The sequence below is a fragment of the Bufo gargarizans genome, chromosome 8, assembly GCF_014858855.1.
Source record: "Bufo gargarizans isolate SCDJY-AF-19 chromosome 8, ASM1485885v1, whole genome shotgun sequence".
NCBI classification, from domain to species: domain Eukaryota; kingdom Metazoa; phylum Chordata; class Amphibia; order Anura; family Bufonidae; genus Bufo; species Bufo gargarizans.
The window spans coordinates 76,146,731-76,169,165 of record NC_058087.1 but is presented as its reverse complement, the minus strand read 5'-3'; the positions used below and the strand labels follow the sequence as shown (position 1 = coordinate 76,169,165).

The window sequence follows — 22,435 nt, the reverse complement described above, 5'->3', positions numbered from 1 at the left end:
CGGCAGACGCCACCAGAGGGAGCCTGTGACAACCAACACTGCTCCATGGACTGCATTGACTCCGGCGGCCACCAGGGGGAGCTCACACAGCGCCGGCCACCTGCAGCACGGGCAGACAGCGGAGGAGACAGCAAGCAGGACGCTGAGGTGAGTGTGCGGCTGACATGACAAGGGCCAGAGCGGACATGGGGGACATGAGGGGCATGAGGGGAAAGAATTAACTACAGCTACCGAGAGCCCTACCTAGCTAATGGCACAGCGGCCCGTGCCAGACATTAGGGGAGGAGAGACGTATGAATCGGGATCGCGCTGATCCCTGCACCCTACGATTCATGCCACGTGGGAGTCGGGGCTCCTGGCAGACGCTCCGGTGCAGTGTGGCCCCCTCTTACCTAAGGGAGCCGGCACTGCCGGCCGGACTTGTGAGCCGAGACTGCAATTGTGGCAGCCACTTACCTGATCTAGTAGCTTGCTTTGCGTGGAAACGAACTTCCAGGACCAGACGCAACTTCACGCACCGAACGAGGCCAGCGTTTGACACGTCGTTCATTGAAGGAGGGGCAGAGGTGCCATGATATAGGCAACCGTGCCCCTCCCACAAATACAGGCCAATGAATCGGCCTTAACACATGTTTATGCTTGTCACTGTTGTCTGTGTTTTTACCAGTATTACAGTGGTCATCCACTTGCACGCTGGTTGTCCCTACTTTTCATTTTATGTTCAATCTTGCATATGCCATTTTATTGGCGCAATTATATACTTGCTTGTAGGGCCACACTCAGCATATCCTCCTTTCTTGTGTATCACACGTACAACAGTGATTTTTTTTTGCAACATCATTACTGCATTATTCTTGGTTCTGGAGGTTTTCATCCACACTCCTCTGCACTTCCTGATTTTATCATGTATGTTATTACATTTGTTTAATAAAGATTGATATAGTAACTATCTGTGGTTTGTTTGGGAAGAAAGGATGCAAACAAATTCTAAGCAAGATCTGCCTCTTATGCCACCAGATGTAAGGCAGCTATCCTATAAGTCAATGTTCGACCCTTTAAAATATGCCTTGAGACATGACTTGGATAATAAATAAGCCAGCACCTCATCTGCAGACGACTGTTTTGTGGTAATTGCCCTTCATCAGTGCAGAGTAGAGAGTACTGGCTTAACTGAGTGAGAAGCCTAGGTCAGGATTTTAGGGTACTATCTACTGGAAAGAGATTGTCTCAAAAGGGGTTTGTCTTCTGCTGGATTGTAAAAGCCAGGGACCACCTAAGAATCCCCTGGTGCTCTTTTGGTTAGTCCAATTGAGTATATGATTGTTCAATGCTAGCACCTAATATTATTTGTATAATCTGTAGGTATTTAACCCTATCTTAGTTTTGCAGGAGGCCACAGATAACTGCACGGGGATTCAGCCAGGCCATGTAGGTGGGATTTACCCACAATCTGTGTGAATGAAGACTAGCATACCACTGCCAAAAGTCTACTTATGGAGAAAAATATACTTAATAGGTTGAAACTTTCTTCACTTTTTGTTAGCTAATCCTTTGTTTAAAAAAAAGTTAGTAAAAAAAAAAAGTGAAATAACAATTATGCACACATAAAATATGAATATGAATAGTAAAGCAGAGTGCACAATATGAGAGGTGGTCTTAAGTAGCAAAAAGTGAAGTATCCCATTTCACATCCCATGATCTTTCCACTTTTTTACAACTACAACCTATACAAGACTTGTGAACCATGGGAGGTGGGATCACAGAAGCAGTAAGAGAACCAGGGATTACTTTAATTGTCATCAACAAGGTCATTCAAAATTACCAAAAATTAAAACTGCAAAGAAGTTTTACAAAAATATCCAGTTATTAAAGGGGTTTTCTGGAAGTACAATATTGAAGACCAATTTCCAGGATAGGTAATCAATATCAGATCAATAGAGGGTCCAACTCCTGACACCTCCAACGATCCTAAAGGGGAGGAAGTGCTCAGACGAGCACTGCAGCCTCTTCACAGCATACCAAGCACAGCGCTGTGCCTGCGATAGTGGCTGTGCTTGGTTTTACATTCCAGGGCCATTTCTTTGAATGGGGGTGATCTGCACATAGGCCATGTGACCAATGAATGTGACGTCACTGGTTTTCAAACAGGTTATCATTGAAGGCGCTGGGAGTGAGATCCCCACCAAGATATTGTTTACCTATTCTTAAATAGACACTAATCTTTCACACAAGTTGCGCAAATATCACAGGTAAGTTCCATTCACACTTCCGTAATAATGGGTCCACAGCGTTCCGCAAATTGCGGAATGGGTGCGGACCCAATCATTCTCTATTGGGACAGAATGGATGCGGAGAGCTTACTATGTGCTCTCCGAATCCGCATTTCCGGAGCGCGCCGCCAATCTTCCGGTTCTCGGCTCCCGAAAAAAATAGAACATGTTCTATTCTTGTCCGCAATCACGGACAAGATTAGGCATTTTCTATTATAGTGCCGGCGATGTGCGGTCCGCAAAATGCAGAACGCACATTGCCGGTGTCCGTGTTGCGGACACATACGGATGTGTGAATGGACCTTTTATGTGATATCTAGCAACTTTGCAATGCAATGTTACTCACACCATAATGAGATTAAAACTATACACTTCAACCTAGTGGCGGCTTTGAAGATCCACAAGCAGGAAAATACAATCCCATTCTATTTTTTATTTGTAAAAGGTGCTATGTGTCGGGTATATTATCTGCGCTGTTGTGGCTGATAAACCAGAGCGTGCAAAACAAGCCGCCAAAAAAGTGAAAATTGTCTATGAAGATATAGAACCAGCGATTCTCACTATCAAGGTAAGATATCGGTGTTTATTACTGAGTGTGAGGCACTGTTTGGGATGAATCTGTATGTAAGTGCGTGTTAAAATATGCAGTATATTGATTGCCTGATCACTTGAGACCATCAATTCCTAAGGATTCACTTTAAAGGGAGTCTGTCACCAGGAGATTCATTGTTACACAAGGCATAAGGTCTTGTAGGGCTTTCACTTAGCAATCCATTGCGATGAGGTCAGACCCAAGCCACTCTGTGCTCCTCCTCTTTCCTGTGCTCGCCTCTCCCTCTACTTCTTGATTGACAGGCCTGTATAGTCATCTCGCTGGCCTTCTCAATTAAGAAGGAGTGGGAGAGGATGGCAGAGGAAAGAGGAGGATCACAGAGTGTCTTTGGCCTGGCCTCAGTGCACTGGATCGCTAAGTGAAAGATAGCATTACATTCAGCTGATCTAGCCCTACAAGGCCTCATGCCTTTTAACAGTGAATTTCCTGGTGACAGACTCCCTTTAAACCTTCTTAGTATGATATGAATTCTCCACTCTGCCTAGCTTTGCAGCTTTTTAGCAACCAATCATTTCAATTTGGTATGCAACAGTAAGCAGAAAGCTGGTGGCCAAACAAAGTTTTAATAAACTGGAGTCCTTTAGTGTACAACATACAGAGTTTGACACTCCTCTACTACATCCATATACTGTAAATAGGCATATGAAAAGGAATTGCCTGTAATAGACAACCCCTTTAGAAAAGAATACAGTGGACCATCAAGTTACAACATTGATTGGTTCCGAGATGACCACTGTAAACTGAAATCATTGTAACTTGAGCCCATAACTCTATAGAAAAGTGGCAACTAGTTCCAAAGCCCTAAAAATGTCATCCCGCGATAAAAGAAAGTGAAGATTTCAGAAAAATAAGCAGATAACTAAGGCAAGTCCTTACATATAGCAGGTAGGAATAGCTGCTGGAATCTGTAAATCACTGTCTACGATAAAACAGGAGCTTCCTCAGGTTCCTGTATGACACACAATGTACCAGAAAAATAAAATGGAGCCTAACTGGTGTCCAGAGGAACAGCTCATCGTGTACAGATAGAGGGCTGTACAGGACACACAGTACTGCGCTGTACTCTAAGGCCTCGTTCACACTTCAGTGTTTGGTCAGTGATTTCCATCATTGATTTGTGAGCCAAAACCAGGTGCAACTCTAAACACAGAACAGGAGCAGATCTTTCCCGTTTACCTCATGTCTGTGGAGGCTCCACTTCTGGTTTTGGCTCACAAATCACTGATGGAAATCACTGACCAAACACTGAAGTGTGAATGAGGCCTAAGGGTCCATTCACACGTCCGCAATTCTGTTCCGCATTTTGCGGAACGGAATTGCGGACCCATTAATTTCTATGGGGCCGCACGATGTGCGGACAGGATCCGGAAATGCAGACCCGCACTTCCGGGTCCGCAATTCCGTTCCCGAAAAAAATAGAACATGTCCTAATCTTGTCCGCAATTGCGGACAAGATTAGGCATTTTCTATTAAGTGCCGGCAATGTGCGGTCTGCAAAATGCGGAACGCACATTGCCGGTGTCCGTGTTTTGTGGATCCGCAAAACACTTACGGACGTGTTAATGGACCCTTTTAGAAGTCTGCAGCTCTGTAAACCCCTAACAGTTACATTAAATTTTGAAAAAAAAAACGCCCAAAAACCCTCACTTTTGAATTGTAGGTTTTGAGTTTATGTCTTAAATAGATGTAGCACAACTCAAGTGCCTAAGTGCATTTTAGCTTGTTATATCAAGTTATAACCTATCCACAAGAAATTAAAAAGCTATTAAATCGGGGGCAGTGCGACTGCTGGCACCCCTGCTTTTCACATTTCCAGCAGTCTCATAGAGGTGAACATGCTCAACATAACACTCCATTAATTTTGGGTTGCCCCCATTCTCATGATTTGTGGGGGTCCCAGCAGCCAGGCCCTACCATTTTAGCAGTTATCCCCTATCCTGTCCTCAAGTTGTTATATCTGGAATAACCCGGTGACATTTTTTTCCTTCTGTACTCCAGCAGTCGTTTTTTTAGGAACCATTTTGGGGTACATATAGTGTATTAAATAACTTTTATAATTTTTATTGGGGAGATAAACAAACACCAATTTCAACATTGTCTACTGTTAAGACAATGAGACAAAGACAAAGATTGATAGGAGGTCTGAACCTGTGCCACAGAGAACGACATTAGAAAAAGGGGTGACTATAAAATCATTTTTATTTTAGGCAATTTTATTTTTAATTATCTTTAACATTAGTAGATGACTTATTGTGCTCAAGTTATTGAGGCTTTGGTCTAGCAACTATAAGACAGACTACAAATAATCTTTCCTATTTCTGTCCTTTATTAAAGGATGCAATAAAACATGAATCCTTTTTTGAACCGGATAAGAAACTGCACCATGGAGATGTTGATGAGGCTTTAAAGACCGCAGACCACATACTTGAAGGTATGGTTAAAAGGCTGCCCATATGTTCTCAAGTTTTGCTCAGGTTCCAGTTGCTGAGTACTGTTGCAGCCTGGCAATTAGCAGTAACTGCAGTGCAATATCTGTGGCTCCAACTACATGTGTAATAGCACCCTTAGCCTAGTTTTCCAGCAGGCTGTTCCTATAATGGGGACCGGCGGAGATCCAGCTACAACCCAGCGAATATGCAGAGAATTGGCCGTAATAAAACCGCTGAGTGCACTGAGTGAAGTCTACTGGATCACTACTAATTTCCAGAATTAAAGGGTTTCAAAGAACGCTGAGAATTCTTTGGTGCTGCTCTGAGATTTCTGTCACAGTATCACTGATCTGAATGATTACATTTTTGCACAGTTTTCCAGAAATCTTTGAGTAAGGGGTTTGAAATCTCTGTGGAGCTCTTTAGCAGTGGTACTTATTACAGGCTAATTAGCAAATTTAATATCTATGTTTGTGCAAATAATAATTCTAAGTGCACATCAAGGCCAAGTTCATATTCCCTAGAAAAAAAATAGTGTAACACAGATGCATCCTTTAGAGGGACTAATATAATTAAAGCAAGCCCAAAACATACAGTATGTATTCATAACTATGCGCAAATAGATCTAAACAGAAAAAATAAATCACTCATTCTTGAGACCCTTCTGAAAGAGGCTCTGTCAGTATGATCGAAGCTATTAAACCATGCATACTGCCTGGTAGAGTTGATCGAGCTGATTGAAATGATACCTTTCTTTTGTCTGTATGTTAAGCAGCTACAGAGATTTCTTTGTTTTTATTCATATAAAAATGAGGAAGTTGAGCACTAAGGGGCAGGGATGAATCCTCGGAACTCTGCTTTTCTAACACCCCTGTGCTCTGCACACTCCCCCCTCCCCTTGATTGGTAGGGCTAGACATTGTGAGGACAGAGCTGTGTCCTAGCATGTACATATCATATACACTACTTACTATAGCTTTACCATATATAGAAGAGTGGATTTCAGTGTTTAGAAAGCTAATACATATTACTGGTTTATTCATAAGCCAAATATATTAATATAAAGAAATCAGTAATATATCTTAGCTTTCTAAGTATAGAAAAACAAAAAATTTCAATATAGTAAGATTATAGCTTGAAGCTAAGTCGTCAGCCTTGCATGTAGAGACCATAGGTTCAAGTCACAGGAGACTACTAGAATTTCTTTCTTCAGATATTTTTTTTCTCCATCATTTACGCCATAATAAAAGGTTATTGTCCTATCATAATATTGAGAATAGTGTTTTTATGCTTAGAAAGCTAATATATATTACTGGTTTATTTACAGGCACAATATATGATGATAAAGAAACCAGTAATATGTATTATCTTTCTAAGTATAATAAAGTACTAGTCTCAATATGATAAGGCTACAGACTGTTATTATGGGTTAAATGAGGGAGAAAAATATCTGAAGAAAAAAATTCAAAAATTCCAAGATTAAAACCTGGGATCTCTACATGCAAGGTCCACCACTTACCTCCAGGCATAGCCTTATCACAATAATAATTTTCTTTTATTTGGAAAGCTAATACATATTACCGGTGTCTTTATAATCATATGTTGTGCCTTTAAATACATCAGTAATATGTATTAGCTTTCTAAACCTAGAAATCCACTCTTTTGAATATTGTAAGGCTATAGTAAGTAGTATATATGATATATACTTGCTAGGACACAGTCCTAAGACATAGCTTTGCCCTCACCATACTGATGTCTAGCCCTCTCAATCAGAGTACAGTGGTGTTACAAAAGCAGTGCTCCGAGGATTCTGCATGAATAAAAACACAGATATCTCTGAATCTGTCTAACATACAGACAAAATATAGGTATCCTGTTAATCACCATGATCAACTATATCAGAAAGTACCCTGGTTAAATAGCATTACTCGTGCTCACTGATGCTCTTTCAGATGGCAAAATGTTGGGCTGTAGATGTATACTATATTTCTTGTGGTAACAAAGCTCCACAATTGTATCTCTGTCATCCAAGTTATTATGCTTTATAAAACAGGAGAGTTATATGTCGGAGGACAGGAACATTTTTACATGGAGACCCAAAGCATCCGCGTTATCCCGAGCAAAGAAAGCCAGGAAATAGAAATATATGCAGCAACACAGGATCCAACATACATTCAGGTGTGTCAACCAATAACATCACACCTATTACTCAATGGATGTGAAGTGCATCAAGTCTGTGTTGGTTTTAGTGAACAAAGTCTTAATGTCACACACAAAGAGAAAATGTAAGACTGGCATTTCTTAATACAGGCTCAATAAAAAAAAACATGCTAAAAAATACGGAGGCATAAGATGCATCATATTTAATATGATGCGCATGGTAGCCATCCTTAAGAAACTGATATATATGCCAACTTCTGTAGGAGCTGGTGTAGATTTAAATTTTTGTTCAATCCATTAGGAATTTTTGGCCATGCCCCCTCCTTTTTTTAAGAAAAGTGGAAAGCGCAGCATAAATGGACAAAAATGGGGCCTGTGCAAAACTTTGTGACTATTTGGCAGAGGGAGCTTGATAAATCTCCCCTATAGCATTAAGCTAGCAATGTGACCAGCATTCGTGACTTAATATAGAATTATGGGTGATTAAAAAGATGTCCTAAAGGTATTTTCCCCCAAATTTGTGTAAGGGAAATGACTTTGTGTTTCTCAATTGTTGGTGAGTGTGTGAACTAAGGTATAAATATCATGAATACCATATACCATGAATATATGCTCTCAGGAGGGGGGGTCACTCCACAGTTAGAGTATTTTTGTATAGTATACAATTCTGAGACAAGTAAAATACTTTTTTTTTTCTGATTGTAATACCATTCTTTTTTCTCAAAAGAAACGTGTAGGAGCATCCCTTGGCATACCCTTTAACCGCATTAATTGCCATGTGAAGAGAATAGGGGGAGCATTTGGTGGCAAAATTGTAAAGACAGCTTCTATAGCAGCAATTAGTGCCGTGGCAGCTCAAAAGTAAGTGTCATTTTTAAATTCTTCAGAGATAGGACTACATTGTGCATTGTATATTTATTGTGACCTATGTGACATGTATTCAATACATTCATTACATTTTTAAGTGCTTGTTATAGATATTTAAAGGGATGGTCCTATTAAAGGGAATCTGTCACTACTTTTATGTTGCCCTTGACCCAGTGGTTTTGCCAAAATCTGCACTGAATATCCAGCATTAGAGCTACTCAATACACAGCACAAGCCGATGAGTCCTGATATTCGCGAGCTCTCTGCTCCTCCCTCTGTCACCAGCTTATGCTGTCCTTAGTTAAAGAGCCTCTGTCAGCATGAGCAACGATATTAAACCAGACATACCTTCCTTTTGTCTGTATGTAACAGCTGCGGAGATATCAGCGTTTTATTCATATGCAAATGAGCAAGTTGGAGCACCATGGGGTTGGACTGAATCTTTTGCACTCTTTATGTAACACCTCCTGTGACCTGGACACTCCTTCCTTCCCTTGATTGACAGGACTAGACAGAGTTGTGCCCTACTGCTGTGTCCCAGCATTTTTTCTATATAGCTGATATAATTAAGAAGCATGATTCTATTGTGTTTCCGTGCCATAAGTTATATGAAATGATGTTTTTTTGTAAAAAAAAAACAAGAACTTTCAGTTCTTTAAGATCATGTTTAATATAATATAATGTCCGACTGCTGGGTTGAAATATCACCCAAAAAGTTGGTGCAGGAAAAAGAACCTTAAGACTGGGTTTACACATGGCGAGTGGCACAACCAGCTGATGACCCAACCACCCACAGTGGCCAATGGCCACACAATTTAGGTTAGACATTGGCTTTACCACAAAATTATGACACACGTCAGTTACCTGGTGTAAGTCCAGCCTAAGGTAAATTCAGGAGAGCTGTATGTTGCATTGTTAATGCAGATTCCTTGGTTCAAGTAGAAAGATTTTGGGTAATGTAAGCATTCCATGTGCTTGTTCCTGAGAGCTGTTGGTATAGTTACAGAGAGATGTGTTTGTAAATCCATTGTTTTCTTGTCGTGTAGAACAAAACATCCTATTCGCTGTGTTCTAGAGCGAGATGAAGACATGCTAATAAAGGCTGGAAGACACCCCTATCTTGGAATATACAAAGTAAGTTTAAAAAAATCAAAATGTGTTGCCTATCATAAAAAAGTAGGCAAAAAGTGACATGTCAGAAGTTTTGATCAGTCAGGGTCCTGGTGCCACCACCAACTGCTAAAATAAAGGAGCAGAAGCAGTCCACTGAGAGCTGTGTCCCTTTGTTCCCGATTAGCTCTGCTAGGCTCATCTCTGATAGTGGAGTGACATGTGTATGGCTCATAGGAAGTCAATACACTGTTTACTCCTCTCTCCGAGGAGAGCCAATTATGAATAGCACAGTGTTATCCTGGCTGCTTCTTCCCCTACACTTTAGCCATTGGTGGGGGTCTTTTCACCCCCAATGATCAAAACTTCTGGTATGTCACCATGACAGGTCAAAAGTCTTTTGTTTTTTTTAATACTTTAGGTTTCCTTGACAAAAATAATGTTTCTTCATTGCTATCGAAGTGTTGCCTCACCACATTCTCAAATTCTATCTCAATATTTATTTGATTATTTCAGTACAATATGGGACACTTGGAAGCTGGAACAATGGAGATGACAATGCAACAACTATCATGCAGAAAAATACTTCTACAAAGTATCAGTTTAGCCCATAGCAAGCAATTAGATTCCCGTTCTCATTGGCGAATAACACCTACTGTTGTTTATGCGCGAATGACGATTCAAATTTAATACCTGTATGATGGATACATGTTAACATTAGTAATTATTCTAAAGACTTGTCGTAAATGGACTGTGTCACCTCAGATCTGGGTGGCATATTGCTATGATATGCCATCGAAGTCAGACAAGTGCAGGTCCCACCTCTCGGACCCACACCTATTTCTAAAACAAGGGTTCCCCAAAGTGAAAGAGAATGCACCATGCATGCCTGGTGTGCTCTCCATTCTCTTCTATGAGAGTTGGCTTGGCTATTTTCAGTAGTCCCCTAGGAATGAATGGAGAGCACACCAAGCAAGGGCAGTCAGTGCTCCATTGACCTCTATGGGACTGCCAGAAATGAACAAGCCAGTGCTTGGCTATTCTTCAAGCTCCCATAGAAATAAATTCTTTGTTCATTTCAGGGGTCCTGTTCTGGAGATAGGAGTGTTTCCCAGAGGTGGGACCTGCACCTATCTGACATTGGTGGTATATCCTAGAGATATGCCACCAATGTCTGAGGTGAGACAACCCCCTTAAGAATATATATTTCTAAAATCTAAAGTTCCTTTAGTGATTCATTACTAGAGTTGAGCGGACACCTGTATGTTCGGGTTCGGCAGGTTCAACCGAACTTGAAAAAAAAGTTTGGGTTCGGGACCCGAACTTGACCCCGAACCCGAACCCCAACCCCATGGAAGTCAATGGGGACCCGAACTTTTGGGCACTAAAATGGCTCGGAAATAGTTTTGGAAAGGGCTAGAGGGCTGCAAAAGGCATCAAAATGTGCTTAAGAGCATGACAACTGTTCTGCAAACAAATGTAGATCGGGAAATAACTTAAAATAACATAAAATACAGAAAAATTCAAAATAACAATCTGTATCTGGGAGTAGGAGGTTGAGGAGGCGGTGGATGGGTGGATGTGGCGGTGTAGGTTGACTTGGCGGTGTAGATGGAAGCAGCGGTGAAGGAGGAATAGGTAGCCAACACTGATTTGTGTTATTTTTTATTGTTAAAATAAAACTAAGAATAAGTGCACTTGAGTACAAGAATGGATGGTTGAGGCTGGTATAATGTCTATTCTGCACAAGTTACGGACAAGTCCTGTGGGATCCATGCCTGGTTCATTTTAATAAACATAAGCTTCAGGGGTTCATGTCACCCTCACTGCACTAATAATCACAGGTGCTGGACTATGGCAGAGCAATAGCAATCACTCCAGGTGGATTAAAGGAGCAATAGTTGCCCTGACATGTCCCTTATTGGCAACAGCTCAACGCGTTTCCATGCATTGGGGATGCATTTCATCAGGAGCTATGTGCACCAGGTTAATACTATAGCCCAGAGCCTCAGTGTTGTTTTACTAACCGAGGTAATGGACAAACAAACAGTGATAGAGATCCCTGCCTAGCGCCGTTTTCCTCTAGTGTGAGGTACGGAGCTTTACAAACAGTCACTATCCTGCCTGAGCTAGCAACCTCTAGGCTGAGGTGCTGCGTGCTAGTGTGCATGTAATTCGGCACTGTGATGGCCGCAAAGTGGCTACACACATGAATCTATGTGTCTGTCCGTTTTACACACTTCTCTTGGAGTGACTCTCCTTTACTGTATATTTACAATAAAGATGTCCATGCTGCGATAAATGTATATAAAGCCGCTTTGTAAATTCCTTGCTTTGTTTATGTGGCGCTTGCTGCGCTTTCCCTGTGACTCACCGTGTTCCTCCTCCCTTCAGCCTTTGGTTTGCCTTGTGCCGTGCCTCCTGGCCGGATTGGCTGATTGACGGAGGCGTGTCTAACAGGGCGGGGCTTCACCCTGTAAAGCTCGGCGTTCTGTGGGCCGCTTTGCGGCCATCACAGTGCCGAATTACATGCACACTAGCACGCAGCACCTCAGCCTAGAGGTTGCTAGCTCAGGCAGGATAGTGACTGTTTGTAAAGCTCCGTACCTCACACTAGAGGAAAACGGCGCTAGGCAGGGATCTCTATCACTGTTTGTTTGTCCATTACCTCGGTTAGTAAAACAACACTGAGGCTCTGGGCTCTAGTATTAACCTGGTGCACATAGCTCCTGATGAAATGCATCCCCAATGCATGGAAACGCGTTGAGCTGTTGCCAATAAGGGACATGTCAGGGCAACTATTGCTCCTTTAATCCACCTGGAGTGATTGCTATTGCTCTGCCATAGTCCAGCACCTGTGATTATTAGTGCAGTGAGAGTCTGCGCGCTGGCTCTCACTGTTTTGGAGTGGTGTTTGGTGAAATTCCTATACCAATACATCCCCTTGATACCTTTCACCCTGGGATACACATCTTGAACCCTGTGGTTGAATGAGCCCCTTATGCTAGTAGCTTGTGAGACTACACTGGCAATCCAGATGGTGGTGCTATTTGGTATATATCAGTGTTTTCACAATTGTTAAAGTCAGTTTTGCACATTATACTGACGGTTGATACCCCTTATTTCTTAATCAGACAATTAATAAAGACATTATTATTTTGTTTTAGCGCCTATCCCCATGTTATTTGCTCTATTGTATTTATAGGCGTATATTCAATATATCATTTCAATTTATTCTATTTAATTATTATACAAGGAATGGCAGGCTTTTTATCTAGCGGCATTGACACCGCACAGTGGATGGGAGATCCTAGTGAGGTGTTTTCTGAGCGAGACATATCTTTTGCCTCTCAGACAATTACCATCTCTTCTGCTTTCAAACAAGTCACTAAGATCTACAAAAATTTTGTTAGATCCTGGTGGGAGGTGCAGTCCTTGGAAACGTATATTGGGAATAAAATTGTCCCACGTGGCCTGAGGAATCCTATCACACCATCAGTCCGATTGAGATCTGCGGACTTCCTGAAAAAGTGGGAGAAGGAGTCCGTAGATTCTTCTCTGAGATTGATGAAACTCCTATTGGAGGAGGAAAAGAGTGTTGTGACATCTCTGGAAAGTGACCTGAAGGAAGCTATTGAGGCAACAAAAAAATTCAATAGTCACACTGATTTTAATAAAAAGGAGTCACTCCTCCAAATTTCTGTGGAAAAATACACTGCCCAGTTAAAAGAAAAGAAACACTCCCTTTTCAATAGAGATATCAGAGACTTTAAAGAGGGCAAAATCTTTGATTATAGCATCAAACACTCGGATGCTCTTGAGTTAGATACCGAAGTCTCTTCCTCAGAGGGTGAAATAGATTCAGACGCTACTGGTGATAAGCGAACAAGGTCCCAGTCTGCTAGAAGACCGTATGGTGGTAGGAACAGAGGTCGGGGTAGTAGAAGAGGACGAGGAGGTAGAGGTCAATACGGTAGGGGGGGTTTTTTAGACGATACCCCGCTGATTTCTCAATACCTACTGAGGAACAAACATTGACATCCCCCTGTACGTCCCAAACTACATCCCTATTTCCATCTAGATCAGTGAAGGACGAGTTACAAGTTATTAACTTGTCTTCACGGACTCTAACTACCATGGAGACCCATGTTCTACAAAAGGGCCTTTCATTTGTCCCGATGCGTAGGTTTGATTGTTTTGGGTGGGTCAAAGACCTGAATTTATTTGCGCGTAAGCTCAAGTGGCGAAAATTTTTTGTCAACAATGACCGCAGAAAATGCGAAGAGCTAGGAATTGATATATCGGACCTGCCAGATGTCCAAATCTTATCAGATCTTCTTGCTGAGGGACAAAGGGATCCAGGTGATGGTCCGTTCACCAAGCTTAGATTACCCTCAACAAAAATGCCACCTATTGGTGACTGCACCCCAATTGATACTTTTGTGTCCATAGTGTCTAATAAGTTGAGTCAGATTGACATGCATGGACTTAACAGTGACAATTTGAATGACCAAGAAAGAGGGGCCTTGTGGTTATTGCAACAGGACAAAGAAGTGGTGATTAAATCATCAGACAAAGGCGGAAATATTGTTGTCCTTGGGCACGAACAATATCGTAATATGTGTATGAGCGTGCTCAGGGACAAGCTTACATATGAACTACTTCCGTCTGATCCCACGCCAACTTATAAGGTGGAATTGTCCTGTATTTTGAACCAAGCCCTTGAGAAGAAACTCATCGATAAGACTGAATTGGCCTTCTTGTTACCTGCACACCCAGTCACTGCGGCCTTTTATTGTCTCCCCAAAGTTCACAAGGGGTATGAACCTCTAAAGGGGAGGCCGATAGTGTCTGGAAACAATTGTTTGACAGCCAATATCAGTACTTATGTTGACACCATCCTGCGTCCATTTGTTAACAGCTTGCCCTCACATGTAAGGGATACTATGGATGTGCTGGGACGCTTGGATGGTGTCCAATGTGACAGTGGTACCTATCTAGCTAGTTTGGATGTGGAGGCGCTCTACAGCTCAATCCCTCATGGATTGGGCTGTGGAGCGATCCTAACATTCCTTCAGCAGAGGGGTGAACAATACAGGGCCCATAATGCCTTTGTAATGGAATTGTTGAGTTTCATACTCACACACAATGTATTTTTGTTTGATGGCTCTATCTTCCACCAGCTCAGGGGGGTCGCAATGGGCAGTCCCTGTGCCCCGACTTTTGCGAACCTCTACCTGGGCTGGTGGGAGAGGGAGGTAGTGTTTTGTGAAGATATGGAGCGATTCACAGACGTTGTCCCCCTCTGGATCAGGTACATCGACGATGTGCTGATCCTGTGGGGGGGCGATAGTGATTTGTTCCGTGAATTTGTTGCGGTCCTCAACAATAACACCGTGGGACTTTTTTTCACCTCAGAAATGGATTTGAAGAACATTTCCTTCCTGGATCTGTCCATTTCATTGTCTGCTGATGGGCATATTAGTACCAACGTCTTTAGAAAGCCCACAGCTACCAATAACCTTTTGAAATGGGACAGTGCGCACCCTGTGGCCCTTAGGAGAGGAATCCCTAAGGGCCAATACTTGAGGGTTAGGAGGAATTGTTCTCATCTCAGTGATTTTAGGGTGGCTGCTAAAGATCTCCAGCAGAGGTTTCAGTGTCGTGGTTATCCTCAGCAGTGTCTAAAGCAGGCTTACCAGCACTCAATGAGTACCAACAGGGATCTGTTGTTGTCTCCGAAAAAGAGGGGCAATAGTGAGAACATCGTGAGGATTATTGGGACTTTTGACGGCGCCCATGACGAGGTGCGCCATGTCCTTAACGAGCACTGGGACATTTTGAAATCCGATCCGGATATTGGTGGGATGATTTCAGCCAACCCTTCAGTCACTTATCGCCGCAACAATAATTTACGTGATATGTTGACACATAGTCTGTACATCAGCCCCCGTCCGCAGTCATGGCTGCGAAACCCACTTACAGGTACGTTTCCTTGTGGATCCTGTAAATTTTGTGGGTTCATTAAAAAATCCAAAAGCTTCACTAACAGCACTGCGGATAAAACGTTCTTCATTAAGTCTTTCCACAATTGCAAGTCAGTTGGTGTTGTGTATTTAATGACATGTGTATGCAGCATCAAATATGTGGGCAAAACCATCAGAGAGCTAAGAAGACGGATTGGGGAGCATATTTTGGATATTACCAATCTCAAAGATACGCCAATTGCTCGTCATGTTCTTGACCTTCACAGGGGGGATACATCATCGGTCAAATTTCAAGTGATCGACTCTGTGAAGCCGTCACCAAGAGGCGGTGATTATGATCGCATATTGTTGCAAAAAGAGGCGAGATGGATTTTTTCTCTGAATACCATCAAACCATCCGGCCTCAATGATGCGATCTCATACGGCCCGTTCATCTAGTGACCAGGCTGATTTCTTTGTGTTATTGTACAATGCACTATGAGAAGTGGATTCATGTGTGTGATCATTGACACAAGTGGCTACACACATGAATCTATGTGTCTGTCCGTTTTACACACTTCTCTTGGAGTGACTCTCCTTTACTGTATATTTACAATAAAGATGTCCATGCTGCGATAAATGTATATAAAGCCGCTTTGTAAATTCCTTGCTTTGTTTATGTGGCGCTTGCTGCGCTTTCCCTGTGACTCACCGTGTTCCTCCTCCCTTCAGCCTTTGGTTTGCCTTGTGCCGTGCCTCCTGGCCGGATTGGCTGATTGACGGAGGCGTGTCTAACAGGGCGGGGCTTCACCCTGTAAAGCTCGGCGTTCTGTGGGCCGCTTTGCGGCCATCACAGTGCCGAATTACATGCACACTAGCACGCAGCACCTCAGCCTAGAGGTTGCTAGCTCAGGCAGGATAGTGACTGTTTGTAAAGCTCCGTACCTCACACTAGAGGAAAACGGCGCTAGGCAGGGATCTCTATCACTGTTTGTTTGTCCATTACCTCGGTTAGTAAAACAACACTGAGGCTCTGGGCTCTAGTATTAACCTGGTGCACATAGCTCCTGATGAAATGCATCCCCAATGCATGGAAACGCGTTGAGCTGTTGCCAATAAGGGACATGTCAGGGCAACTATTGCTCCTTTAATCCACCTGGAGTGATTGCTATTGCTCTGCCATAGTCCAGCACCTGTGATTATTAGTGCAGTGAGAGTCTGCGCGCTGGCTCTCACTGTTTTGGAGTGGTGTTTGGTGAAATTCCTATACCAATACATCCCCTTGATACCTTTCACCCTGGGATACACATCTTGAACCCTGTGGTTGAATGAGCCCCTTATGCTAGTAGCTTGTGAGACTACACTGGCAATCCAGATGGTGGTGCTATTTGGTATATATCAGTGTTTTCACAATTGTTAAAGTCAGTTTTGCACATTATACTGACGGTTGATACCCCTTATTTCTTAATCAGACAATTAATAAAGACATTATTATTTTGTTTTAGCGCCTATCCCCATGTTATTTGCTCTATTGTATTTATAGGCGTATATTCAATATATCATTTCAATTTATTCCGTTCATGTCACCCAGCAATACAACAGAGGATTTTGAGAGATTTAGGCCCCTGTCACCCAGGCACAGCAGGTGTTTGTATACGCCAAAAATGGTAAAATGTCAACCGACAATTGAAAATAAGATTTTTTTTCAATTTAGGGCACTAAAATTTGAACTTTTTTAAATTAAAATGGCTCTAAAATAGTCCTTGAAAAGGCTAGAGGGATGTAAAAGGCAGTAAATTGTGCTTAAGAGCATGGCAACTGCTCTGCAAACAAATATGGATATGGAAATAACTTAAAATGAAATAAAATAACTAAAAATTACAAATTATTAACCTGCAACTCAGAGAAGGAGGTGGATATGGAGTCGGAGGTTGAGGAGGCGGTGAATGTGGTGTTGTAGGTGGAGGCAGCAATGGAGGAGGAGGAGATAGGCCCCAGGTCACAATTATTAAGTTACAAGCATGCACATGTAACTTAATAATTGTGAGTACAATAAACCCCTTACCTTAAAAGATATCGAGGGTATTGCACCATCTGTTCTATTCCTTCTTGAAGGTATTCGGGTACGGTGTCTGGAATCAGTGGTTGGTGACTCACGACGAGAGCTGCGGACCAGTAGGAGGTGGATTACAACTTTTTTCGCATGAACAATACGTCTCTGCGATTATCACCTCTGATAGCTGGATGAGATTTCAGCTCTCTGTCCTTATAGGACTCAATAACTGACACAAACTGTTCATTTAGAGCGCGGTTCCCGTACTTTCAATTTTTTTGCTATTTAGGAGACCGAACCTACTCCCTTAAGGGTACCGCTGCTGTGGTCCATCACTTTCACACCAGATAACGTTTATATATTTTCTCTGGCAAAGAATGATGCCCTGCGATCCTTGGCAGTGGAAGGACGTGCACCAAACAGCTCTCCGCCTGGGGCCCAGCCGCCACTACATTTACCCAGTGTGCAGTTAGGGAGATATAGCGTCCCTGTCCGTGCTCACTGGTCCACGTATCTGTGGTTAGGTGAACCTTGCCACAGATGGCGTTGCGCAGTGCACACTTGATTTTATCCGATACTTGGTTGTGCAGGGAGGGCACGGCTCTCCTGGAGAAGTAGTGGCGGCTGGGAACGACGTACTGTGGGACAGCAAACAACATGAGCTGTTTGAAGCTGTCCGTCTCCACCAGCCTGAATGACAGCATTTCAAAGGCCAGTAGTTTAGAAACGCTGGCATTCAGGGCTAGGGATCGGTGGTGGCTAGGTGGGAATTTACGCTTTCTCTCAAAGGTTTGTGAGATGGAGAGCTGAACGCTTCCATGTGACATGGTTGAGATGCTTGGTGACGGAGGTGGTGTTGTTAGTGGCACATCCTCTGTTTGCTGGGCGGCAGGTGGCAACATTCCTCCAGAGGTGGAGGAAGAGGCCGAGGCAGCAGCAAAAGAGGGAGCAGGAGGGGCCCTTTCTTGGTTTTGAAGGTGCTTACTCCACTGCAGCCCGTGTCTCGTATGAAGATGCCTGGTCATGCAGGTTGTGCTAAGGTTCAAAACGTTAATGCCTCGCTTCAGGCTCTGATGGCACAGCGTGCAAACCACTTGGGTCTTGTCGTCAGCACATTGTGTGAAGAAGTGCCATGCCAGGGAACTCCTTGAAGCTGCCTTTGGTGTTCTTGGTCCCTGTTGATGGTGGCCAGTAGCAGGCGAACTGTTTTGGCGACGGCTGCTCTGCTTTTGCACCCTGCTCCCACTTTTGCTACGCTGTTGGCTCGGTCTCACCACTGCCTCTTCCTCCAAACTCTGAAAGTCAGTGGCACGACCTTCATTCCATGTGGGGTCTAGGACCTCATCGTCCCCTGCATGTCACGGACGGTGTACAGGAAACAAGACAAAGCAACATGCATATATGACTGAGTGGATCCAAAGCTAAGGAACCAAAAGGGAGACCCCTGCACAAGACCTGAGACTTTCCCTGGCTGCTCAGCCTATGCAAAGATCCCAGAGGTGGATGGTTGCATATCCACGTACCTCGACTATATAACCCCTGAACACCCTACAATAGTGAGGGGACACGACCACCGGCTCCCTACACCAGACACGGAGGGAGTCAGGGTCACCTGGGATCCAGCAAACAGAAAATAACAGATAAATGTTCAGCACTTAACTTTGTAGCAGACTGGAAAACAAGATCAGCATGCACACACACTCCAGGAAGTAGTATAAGCCGCCCAGTAATGCACCATGGGGAGGAATTTAAAGGGAAGCAATCAGTCCAACCACATGACAGCTGAGAGAGGCCAACGAGATGAGGAACTGAACAGCACAACAAAGAGAACTCAAGGAGGAGGTTCTGAAAGGCTTCTGTCAGAGCTTCTCAGCTGTCTTGTTGTGACAGTACCCCTCCCTCTACGAGTGGACTCTGGACACTCAGAGCCCACCTTCTCAGGATGGGACCTATGGAAAGCCCTGATGAGACGAGAGGCCTTAATGTCCGTCACTGGGACCCACATCCTCTCCTCAGGACCATAACCCTCCCAATGAACAAGGTACTGAAGAGAACCGCGGACAAGACGAGAATCCACAATCCTAGAGACCTGAAATTCAAGATTCCCATCAACCATTATCGGAGGAGGAGGCAAAGGCGAGGGTACAATGGGTTGAACATAAGGTTTCAATAAGGACTTATGAAAAACATTATGGATCTTCCAAGTCTGAGGAAGATCAAGACGGTAGGCAACAGGATTGATGACAGACAGGATTTTGTAAGGTCCAATAAACCTAGGACCCAACTTCCAGGAGGGAACCTTCAATTTGATATTCTTGGTAGACAACCACACCAGATCACCAACATTCAGGTCCGGACCAAGAATACGTCTCTTATCTGCCACACGCTTATATCTCTCACTCATGCTCTTTAGATTATCCTGAATCTTTTGCCAAATAGATGACAAAGACGAGGAGAATCTGTCCTCATCAGGTAAAGCAGAAGACCCCTCTCCCGAGAAAGTCCCAAACTGCGGATGAAACCCATATGCACCAAAAAATGGTGACTTATCAGAGGACTCCTGACGACGGTTATTTAAAGCAAACTCAGCAAGGGACAAAAAAGAACACCAATCCTCTTGATTCTCCGCCACAAAACAGCGCAGATATGTCTCCAGATTCTGATTGACGCGCTCTGTCTGGCCATTCGACTGCGGGTGGAAAGCAGAAGAGAATGACAACCGAACCCCCAAGCGAGAACAGAAAGCCTTCCAGAATCTGGAAACAAACTGCGTGCCCCTATCAGAGACTATGTCTGAAGGAATACCGTGCAATTTGACAATGTGACCAATAAATGCCTGCGCCAGCGTCTTAGCATTGGGCAAACCAGGAAAAGGGATGAAATGCACCATTTTGCTAAAACGGTCCACCACCACCAGAATCACAGTCTTCCCCGAGGAACGAGGCAGGTCCGTTATAAAGTCCATGGACAGATGTGTCCAAGGACGGGAAGGAATGGGTAAGGGAAGGAGAGGACCTGATGGCTGTGAATGAGGGACTATGGCACGAGCGCAAGTCTCGCAGGCTGCCACAAAACCCTCAACCGACTTACGAAGCGCAGGCCACCAGAATCTCCGAGCAATGAGATCCAGTGTTACTCTTGCCCCCGGGTGCCCAGCAAGGACCGTAACGTGGTGTTCCTTAAAAATCTTGTGTCTTAACGCGAGAGGCACAAACAACCTCCCAGGAGGACAAAGATCAGGAGCCTCTGACTGGGCTGCCTGGACCTCTGCCTCCAATTCAGAAAAAAGAGCAGAGACCACCACACCTTCAGCCAAAATGGGACCCGGGTCTTCAAAATTCCCGCCTCCCGGAAAACAACGTGACAGGGCATCTGCCTTCACATTCTTAACTCCAGGGCGGAACGTGACAACAAAATTAAACCTAGAAAAGAACAAAGACCATCTGGCCTGTCTCGGGTTCAGACGCTTGGCTGACTCCAAGTAGGCCAGATTTTTATGGTCAGTAAATACGGTAATAGGGTGTCTGGCTCCCTCTAGCCAATGGCGCCATTCCTCAAAAGCCAACTTGATGGCCAACAATTCCCTATCTCCCACATCGTAATTTCTCTCTGCGGAGGAGAGTTTTTTCGAGAAAAAGGCACACGGTCGCCATTTGGCAGGAGAGGAACCTTGAGACAAGAACGCCCCCACACCCACCACAGAAGCATCAACCTCAACTATGAAGGGTAAAGAAATATCAGGTTGCACCAAGATGGGAGCGGAAGCAAAACTCTCCTTGATATTAGAAAAAGCCTTGCGCGCCTCTACTGACCAAGAAGAAAAATCTACCCCCTTTCTGGTCATATCAGTGAGTGGTTTAACAATAGAGGAATAATTCAAAATAAACTTCCTGTAATAATTGGCAAAGCCCAAAAAACGCATCAGCGCCTTCTGATTCTCAGGAAGCTCCCACTCAAGCACAGCGCGGACCTTCTCGGGGTCCATGCGAAAACCAGAAGCGGAGAGAAGAAACCCCAGAAATTGAATTTCTGGAACCGCAAACACACATTTTTCCAGTTTTGCATATAATTTATTCTCCCGCAGGATGAGCAAGACCTGACGTAAATGTTCCTTATGAGTTTTGAAATCAGGAGAAAAAAATCAAAATGTCATCCAAATACACTAATACAAATTTTCCCATCAAATGATAAAAAATGCTGTTCACGAAATGCTGAAAAACGGCTGGGGCATTCATCAAAACAAAAGGCATAACCAAGTTCTCAAAATGGCCCTCAGGGGTATTGAAGGCCGTCTTCCATTCGTCTCCTTCTCTGACCCTGACCAGGTTGTATGCCCCTCTTAGATCTAATTTGGAAAAGACTTTAGCCCCAACAACCTGGTTAAACAGGTCCGCTATCAGAGGAAGCGGATAAGGGTCACGAATAGTGATACTGTTCAGCTCCCTGAAATCCAGAACAAGGTCTTAAAGAACCATCTTTTTTCTTAACAAAGAAAAAACCAGCGGCAACAGGTGACTTCGAGGGTCGTATGTGTCCTTTTCTCAGACTCTCAGAGATATAAGCACGCATAGCGATCCTCTCAGGTTGGGAAAGATTGTATAAACGAGATTTAGGCAGTTTGGCGCCTGGGATGAGATTAATAGGGCAATCGTACTCCCTGTGCGGGGGCAAATACTGAACTCCACTCTCAGAGAAGACATCCGAAAATTCAGAGAGAAAAGATGGCACAGTCTTAGTAGCAACCTCAGAAACAGATGTCGTGAGGCAATTCTCTCTGCAAAAGTCACTCCAACCATTTATTTGCCTCGCTTGCCAATCAATGGCGGGGTTATGTTTAGTGAGCCAGGGTAGCCCCAACACTAGAGGAGTAGGCAAACTGCTAAGGACGAAACATGACACATCCTCAGCATGAGCATCAATCACAATTAAACGGATATTGTGAACTATGCCCTTTAATGATTTCTGAGA

General features: G+C 43.6%; 1 protein-coding gene across 1 annotated transcript in view; it reads left to right on the top strand.

Moving 5' to 3' along the window:
- LOC122945394 (aldehyde oxidase-like) overlaps positions 1 to 22,435 on the top strand; it is a 186,771-nt gene that overhangs the window by 96,890 nt on the left and 67,446 nt on the right. The window contains exons 19-23 of the mRNA XM_044304465.1: positions 2,716 to 2,838; positions 5,218 to 5,314; positions 7,365 to 7,489; positions 8,199 to 8,332; positions 9,385 to 9,472. Of these exons, the coding sequence (XP_044160400.1) occupies positions 2,716 to 2,838; positions 5,218 to 5,314; positions 7,365 to 7,489; positions 8,199 to 8,332; positions 9,385 to 9,472 (567 nt within the window). The remainder of the gene's footprint in view (positions 1 to 2,715; positions 2,839 to 5,217; positions 5,315 to 7,364; positions 7,490 to 8,198; positions 8,333 to 9,384; positions 9,473 to 22,435) is intronic.